The sequence below is a fragment of the Propithecus coquereli genome, unplaced genomic scaffold, assembly GCF_000956105.1.
Source record: "Propithecus coquereli isolate 6110/MARCELLA unplaced genomic scaffold, Pcoq_1.0 Scaffold298, whole genome shotgun sequence".
Lineage (NCBI taxonomy): Eukaryota > Metazoa > Chordata > Mammalia > Primates > Indriidae > Propithecus > Propithecus coquereli.
In genome coordinates, this window is record NW_012148596.1 from 261,844 (window position 1) to 270,743 (window position 8,900).

Sequence of the window (8,900 nt, forward strand, 5' to 3'; positions counted from 1 at the left end):
GTTGGGTGCCATAGGGGACTTGGATTCCCTCTGGAGTCTATGCAGTTGCCAAGGGTGTTAATTATAAATAACTAACCTAAGATTAAATTACATTTCAGAGGAAAACCAAACTTGAAAAATTATTCCTGGCATTAGTCTCCGAAGCTGCAGATGAATTAGACCCTGAAGCAAGCAAACAAACAAATAATATAACTGGGTCTCTGAGAGGAAACAAAAGGAAAGTACTGAGAAAATGGGACAAAGGCTAGAGAAAACCCGCCTGGTCTCAAAGGATGAGTGAGCTACAGAGACATCTAAGTGGCAGAGGGTGGTGTAAATTAGGAACTAAAGATTTCAAGTATTCAAGAAAGATGGTATCAAACAGAAAGGCAAAAATTAACAAGCTAAAAGAACATTAAGCTGTCTTCATCTTCAGCACAGCCCCAAAGGGAGGAAAAAAGAGTTTTCATACTTGATTTATAAGAAATTAATACAAATCACAGTCTACACCTCCTAAACTTGGTACGGATCATATATTAAACACACACAACTCCAGTTCTATAAGCCGCAAATGAACCCGCCAAATATCAGTTTAGTTAAGTTTGATAAAATCTTACAAAAAATGGCAGGCTTTCAGACCTGTGGGCTCTCTTTGCTTTGAAGAAGTATTACCAAGAACAGGTTCCAAGTAAAGACAAGTGGCTCTATAAAATATCACCCAATGGGAAGGCAGCAGGGCAGAAAGGTCAGGAAGGAACTAAACGCTTAGCTTAGCAAGAGTAACTGCTCGCACAGTCCACACACGCAGTCACCTGACAAAAGGCTCTGTGGATTTTGTTCACAGTTTTCTGTTAAACCTCAGTTACAAAGTTGAAATTAATCAGGCCTTCTTAAAGATAAGCTAGTATTTGTCAAGAAAGCAACTCCTCATCACCCGGCTATCATTTGGCCCCTCTTGCTCATGCTAATTAAAGTCCCCGTTATTTGGAACAAAAAAGCCCACCCTAAGAAATAAAGATGCCTGAGAATCAGAAGTGAATAATGGGTCTCCTATAATTCTAAGATAATACAAATGTCATAAGCCAGGCAGTGAAGTATAATGAAGATAACTAAAAATAGATAATTTTAATACCTTGTAATTAACAGTCCTAAGGTTAATTGAAGAAAACAGGATATAAATTTACATATAAAATATGACTTCACATTCATAACATTATAAATATAACTGAAAGACAATACATCTAAATATTAATAGTAGTTATAATATTATCAAGAAGGGATAGGTTTTTTATTTTCTTATACTTTGTAACACACTTAGAATACAAATTTGTGTACATTGTATACATAATCAAAAAAGTTGTGTGTCTGTTTCTTTAAAAGGTCATTTTACAAAATGTAGAAAATACCAAAGGGAAAATAATTTCTAATATTCCCCACCTCTTCCCAGACTTGGAATCATCATCCACAGTTAGTGAAGCAGATACCAGGGGTGTCATCCTGGGTTCTTTCTTCTTCCTTACTCCTCACATCCAAGCGGTTACCAAGTCTGTCTCACAACCTTAACCACCCTTCCATTCCATCCTCACTGCCACCATCCTCACACCAGCCCCTATAATGGCCTCACTGCAACAGTCTTCAGAACTGCTCCCACCCCACGATGAAGCTCTCTGGCCTGCAGTTCCTTCTCCATTTCCTTCTCCATCTACACTCCATCTCAGAGTGCTTCTCACCCTTCCACTAGTTGGTTCTATCTACTTTTGACATGAGGAAAGTATCTAAGATCCAAGGCAACAACGGGCAGTTGCTGAAGATCAAGACACAGTAAGTAATCCCAAGAGGAAGATGAAAAGAGACCTCTCTCGTGACATAAAGGTTAGGGAGGCAAGGTGAGCTGATTTGTTCTGCTCTTTTGACGTTCCCCAAAGAGGCAGAAACTGGGAGAAGACTATGTAGTGCTGCTCTGAGGGAAGATACTTCTGGTGCTCTATACCAGTCTTACCCAATGAACACCTCTGAGACACACCACTGGGCAGTTCGAGGATAACAAACCCTCTGAAACCACTGCCTGACAGATGAGACTTCTCTCAAATTATCCCAGAACCCACAAGAGGAGGCCTGGCACAGGCAACGCAGGCACTATCATCCATCCTGCAGAGTGCTACAGCCTGCTCTTGTTGATTCTGGATTAGATCCTATCTAATCCATTCGTCCTGCAGCAGCCAAAATAACCTTTCCAAAATGCACCCTCCTGCCTATGACTCTCCTTCACTCTCCTGCCTATGACTCTGCCAGGACTCCCTGTCCTACATGCCCACACCTGAGTCATGAGACCCTTCCTGATCTGGCTCTTAAACCCCAGAGCCCATGCTCAGCCACGTGAGTTACTTTCTCCCTGGGCTCTGCACACACTGTTCCCTCTACTGTCCAGATCCTTTTCCCATTCTGCACGCCGCCCCACCCCGCCATCCAGTCTACATAACCATGCTCAGGCCCCTCCTTGGAAGTCACTCTCTCTGGGAAGCTTTCTCTGAGCACCCGTCACACTTCCCACCAGCTCCCAGCCACACTGGGTGCAAGGTCTCCCCCGCTCCGTGCTCTCAAAGTTCCCTTCCCTACTCCTGTCATAGCATTCACCACACTGAACTGAAATCGCCTGCTTTCTTGTTTTATTCCCTAATGGTAACTCCTCGGGGCAAGGGGTAGTGCCCTAAACACTTATATTTCCAGCATACAGCACAATGCCTGACATACAGTTGACACAATCTGTAATACTTATTCAACAAACGAATACAAAAAAAGATGGATGAACTGATAGGAATATGGCAGCAGCATCTGTGAGAGTCTGGAACAAGGGCTGGAAAAGGAACAAATGGTAACTTAGGAAAACTGAAATGATTCCTGCTTGAATGGCCTTCATTTCACCGTCAATCAAAAGAAATACCTCAAAGCACTTTCAACAACATATCAGTTTCCTGACACCACAGAAAGTCAACAGCAAGCAGAACCCACTGTTTTGGAAATAACACATATAGTTGAGCTATTTCAAAAGAACCATCATAAACAGGAAGAATTTTTGTAACTGGAGGCTGACAGTGGTTATGGAGAGTTCACCTCCCTCAAGCTCTGATCTTCAAGGCCCCTCACCTGACTCTCTTCTCCAATCTCAGATAAGGGAGATGTTTACTGATTATAAAGTAATCCAATGCCAACTGTACACTATGTATTTTTCTGTTTAGGGGATTACATTTCTGTTTCTTTCCTGTTATAAACTAAATGGCAAAGGTGGTGAAGCTTCTGGCTATATAAAAGAAGAATTCTTTAAGGAGTAAAAAAAGACTAGATTGTAAACTACATGTCATACGGATCACGTCGATCTAAAATGGTTTCTTTCATGTGTAGCTTAAAAGAAACAAACTATAGTGAGATGACTGGAAGAGAGTATCAGACTTCCATTTTAGAATCAGACCTCTTGATCACTAATAGCTAAAAGTTTAAGATTCTGAAACACTGGAAACAAAAAACAAATGTAAATCTGAAGAATAAATACTAATTTCTAATGTCTATTTTAACAATGGCATTAAATAGTTACCCATAAAACATTCCCATAAAAGAAAGCATTACTTTACTGGCTCCAGGACTCAACCTGTGAGTGAGTCCACTGTGTATAATTTACATAGCCACATGTAGACCCAAAGTCCCTCAATACACCCAGTTTAAAAACAAAAGTATCTCTGCTTGTCCTATTTTTATTATAACTCTTATTTGTATTACTTACTGGAATGTAATAGATGCCCATCTTGGGGGTTTCATTGGCAGTAAGAAGCATTCCTAAAAATAAAACATAATGAAAAAGGTAAACACATAGCGGGGAAAAAAAGTATGCTATCTGTTTTACATTTTGAAATGCCTGAGGTGCTCAGTACATGGTGTGCAGAAGAGCCCAGCCTGGAAGACGGGAGCCCCAGGAGGCAGGTCCTGAGCTCTGGTCCCTGACTCTCCAGATGGAGGACCCCAAGCTATGAGAAAGGCCAACCTCCCCACCTGCGAAATGATCAGGTTGTACTGGAGTAAATGAGCAGGCGGTTTCCACCATAAGGTGCTTAGGTCTATGTAAAGTTTGCCATCATTTTTAGGGGGAAAATTTTAAGTTTCAGACACACAGATAAAATGTAGTTTCAGTGCACAATTTATTAGAATAATAACGAAGAAGTTAAGAAGAAAGGCTTCCTTCTGTTAATCAGGAATCAGAGACACAAGTTAAAGCATTTCCCACAAAATGTCACAGCAAATTCCTAACTTTTGCATTAAACTTAAATGACTACGGGGAATGCTATGCGGAACTACACCAGAAAGATCTACAGGGACCATAAGAGCCCTGACTATACCACAGTCACTCTCCCACAAGGGAATTTTAACAGACTGAACCAACAGGGTGAGTAATAATGTAGTCTCCTTGGGATCGGCATTATAAGAAAGCAAAACTGAAGGAAGGAATAACTCTCTGGCATTCAGTACAGGATCCTCTATAACCCCAGGAGCAACAGTAACCTATAAAACCATTATTCTTTGGTACTGAATAATTTAGTACCAAAACATTCAAATATCGCAGTCTTGTTCTCTTTTCTCTGCCACTTTTGCAACACACGCCTCCACCAAGTTTTCGGAAGCAGCTCCAATGTGGCAATATGCAGCTACCAAGACTCCCCACAGCTTCTCTCCAGATTGCTGTACCTCAAATAAAACTGAGGTCAGCAAACATTTAGCTAGTCCTTTGTAATATACATTATTTTAGTGAACATGTGACAACCCTCTAAAATAAGAAATATCTCTATTTTACTGATCAGAAAAATAAAGCTCAAAGGGACGGGTGAGAGAATGTTATGGCTAAAAGTCAAACTCAAAAGCTCTTGTTTTTAAAGACTGTTGCAGACCAACCAAACTATATTCACTTTAAAAATCTATTTGCAAAATACAATAAAGGAACCCACAGAGGGAAGACATTTAGATTATTAGATCACATAATCATAATTAAATACACCAAATGTTAAGGACAATGATTTGATTGTTTAAGGAAAATAATTTTTGTTGCCCTTCCTTTTGTTAATACGAAAGCTTCTAAAAGTGATGATATTTGATGCTGTTACAGAAATGAAATGCTGAGTGAATAAAGTCAATTACCCTTCAAGCAGAAAGCAGGGATTCAACGGTATCTCACCAAACCACGCCTTGCCTATAACTCAAAAGTATAAGCTAGCCTTGAACTGGGACCAACAGGTCACCAAAAATACACATACAGCCCCACGCCATAAAAACATCTAAAAGCACTTAATGAAACCTTAAAAAGGCAAGAATACATGTCTAAATTAAATCAAAACAAAAATCGGAGCTATTTTTCATAGCTTGTAGCCCATAAAATCTTTCCTCTCGGCACGTTCCCTGGCCCTGGGCACAGAATGTTCACTGAAGCCCACATGGGAGGAAATGTCATCTACTGATTGTGCCTCCCAGGCCTCCACTAACAGCACGGCCCAACTTTCTCCAAGAGCCTTCAGACATCATTAAGGAAGAAGTTTTGGGGATAGAAGCAACATGTTACAACCAAAAAGAAGGTTCCTGAAGACATCTCCTAAGCCTGTCTCCACGGGTTCAACCCTGAACACTGAACATTCAACAATGAACCACAACCACACCTACCAAAGAAACCATAGAAAGGGCTCTAATCTAATTATGTAAAAGAATTCAAACTGGACACAGCTCGACTGTTTCCTACAATGGAGTAGGACCTCACTTGGCCATATACGGCCAATGACACAAGCTGATCTGCTACCATACTAAAGTGGGGAGGATAGGGCCGAAAGCAATTGTAAATGAGAAAAATAAACAACCTCACAAAGCTTAACGCGTATTAGAAGTTTCTAATAAGTAGAAACAGAAAACTCAAACCAGTGAAACAAAGACTTAGTTCAGCAGCAATACAGGCAAGAGAAGCACAGAGTGTGAGCACTGCGCCAGGTCCTTTACAGCCTCAGAAAGTTAACTCATTTGCTCAAGGTCACCACACAGCTAGGAAGAGAGTAGCTGACAGTGTATTGACTCCAAAGCCCATGTAACATGGGACACTAAGACTCCAATAACTAAGATAAAATTAGAAGACTTCTTTCACGATCAAATAATAAACCACTAAAAAGGGTCAGTATAAATACCATATAGCAACATTAAAAACGATTTTATATAATGTCAAACTTAAAAGCAAAAGACAATCATATGTATAGCATGAGGACAATTTAAAACATATGAATGCAGGATTAATACAGTAAGAATTTCTCCAATAAAAATAGTAATAGTTCTTGTAAAGAGATAGATTGTGGCCTTGTAGAAGGTTTTGTCCTTTAAATGTCCTTTAAGATTGGTGTTTTTATTGTTTCCACAATAAAAATATAAATTTTTAAAGAGAAAAGATAGCACCTAGAGTCTAAAGAACATGCCTCCAATATAAAACAGTACCGTACAATGTACAGTATATAGTGTGCTGTATAGTATAATAATACAGTGAGAGAATTTGATAAAATAGTACCTTCCCCAGAAACATGCACCTATCAATACTCATCTCCATGTGCTTCAGGGGCTAAAGGACTCACTGAAGCCCACAACACAAAATCAGTGCTCTGCAGCAATGCTACTAAAAGTGTGCTCCCAGGGCCAGTCTGCAAAGCCAGGCCAGGAAGTAAGTGCAAAAATTGAAAGGAAGCATTTTAGAAACCTGTATAGCAATTCGACACTGCAGTGACATCCAAATATGTGATCATTTTCCTAGTAATTCATTTTTATTGTATTTCACAAAAGCATCAATCTGCAATGGATCAGAAATTTTAAAACAAAGAAAAAAACAAAACAAAAACCTGGTCCTTCACCAGACACATTTGAGAAGCACTGCATTAAAACATACAGCATCAGTCATTGCCTTGAACAGCTAAGGAGACAGGCTGTGTGCACAGAACTGTGCCAGAGGGGACTGGCAGGGATGCCCCTGCTCTATGTTGAACTTCTGAGAGAAGTATGGGGCATGTGAGCTTACTATGTGAGGCACCAAGGACATTCAGATGACTCCAATAGTTGTTTTCCGTGTATCTGGAGGATACTGACAGAGAAGAAAAGGATGCTTCACACTGAACAGCACAGGCAATCTCCAACAGCCGACAAGGTAGGTGAGAAAGCTGAGGCTGGATAACTGCCCTCATTAAGCCTGAATTAGGTCTTTCTCAAGCCCAAAGCCCACCTTCTTTTCTTTCTATCAATGGTTCTGAAACCACTAATCCTGATTCCATGTGTTTGGAGTGGGACTCAGACATACGTAAGCTTTACAAGCTCTCTGTGCCGTGACTCTGATGCACACCAGTCATAGAGTCATGCCGCCTCTGCAGGTGCCCCGACCTGCACGGAACAGCTGCTCGATGTACAGACACTATACAGGCAGCTGGATGAGCAACGGGAGCAGGGCCAGGAAATAAGCCAGAAAGGCAGGACCATTTCTCAATATTCTGAGCAGTCTTAGTATTAGAAAAACATTACAAAACAAAAATCATGATTAAGGCCGGGCGCGGTGGCTCACGCCTGTAATCCTAGCACTCTGGGAGGCCGAGGCGGGCAGATCATCTGAGCTCAGGAGTTCGAGACCACCCTGAGCAAGAGCGAGACCCCATCTCTACTAAAAATAGGAAGAAATTGACCAAAGAACTAAAAACAGAAAAAAATTAGCCGGGTACAGTGGCGCATGCCTGTAATCCCAGCAACCTGGGAGGCTGAGGCAGGAGGATCGCTTGAGCCCAGGAGTTTGAGGTTGCTGTGAGCCAGGCTGATGCCACAGCACTTGCCCCAGGCAAGAGAGTGAGACTCTGTCTCAAAAAAAAAAAATCACGATTAGACTTTAATTACTCCAAAATGAGTAAGTGAGAAGAAAAAGAAAGTAGAAGGTTTCAGCTTTTTAAAAATATGATTAATCTCATAATGATTAAGCACAAAACATAAAGAAGAGAGTTGAAGGAAAAAGGTGTGGGAAAGCGAGGAAAAGAGCACATGAACGCACCACAGATCCCAGCCACGAAGAAGCGGCGAGATACTGGTCTTACTGTGCTTGTGATCTTACGACATAAATTATTTGGCTATCTTTTGTATGTTTGATTAACCTCTTCTAAGTTATTTGACAGTAACAGTCATTCCTCTGTCCAAGACATCGCTCTTAAAATTGTTATTTTTCAGAAAACTGTACTTTGTAATGAAGACAACACCTTAACAAAGTGATCGACTTCATCCTCACCAATACTAGGATGATCTGACGTGACGAGATCTGAGAACCCAGCAGCTGACACATTATTCTTGTCTGAAATATTTAACCTAAACCAAATTAAGACTTTAGAGTTAACTTGTATTTTAGGAAAAATACAACATGGAGGAACAAGTTAAACACCACGATGAAAAACAATCACATAGATCCAGGATGGGGGACGTTCTACAAGACTACTGGCCTGACCTTAGAAAAGTCAATGTTGTGGAGAAGGGAAAAAAAAGATGGGGGAACTAACTTTGGATTGAAGGAAACTAAAGATATACAACAGTTAAATATAACAGCCTTAATTATATCCTCATTCAAAAAAACAGGCTAAGAAAAGGCCTTTGGGGGACTATTGGGGAAATCTGAAAATGGATGGGATACAAAATAATATTAGGAAAAGGCTGCAATTTTTATTAGGTGTGATAAGGGTCTGTGGTTAAGAGAAGAATGTCTTTCTTCTTACAAGTGCTACACTGGGTGCAGAAGTGCTACCACGTCCATAGCTGGCTTTCAAGTGATTCTACAAAGAAACCGAAACAACCATGCATGTGTAAAGATAAATAAAGCAAATGTGGCTAAAGATTAAAAAACA

General features: G+C 40.4%; 1 protein-coding gene across 1 annotated transcript in view; it reads right to left on the minus strand.

The window, feature by feature from the left end:
* The window catches only part of NOL10 (nucleolar protein 10), a 164,503-nt gene that overhangs the window by 96,793 nt on the left and 58,810 nt on the right, over positions 1-8,900 (minus strand). Inside the window, exons 9-11 of the mRNA XM_012648893.1 lie at positions 3,736-3,807; positions 2,401-2,421; positions 797-836 (exon numbers count right to left, since the gene is read on the minus strand). Of these exons, the coding sequence (XP_012504347.1) occupies positions 797-836; positions 2,401-2,421; positions 3,736-3,807 (133 nt within the window). The remainder of the gene's footprint in view (positions 1-796; positions 837-2,400; positions 2,422-3,735; positions 3,808-8,900) is intronic.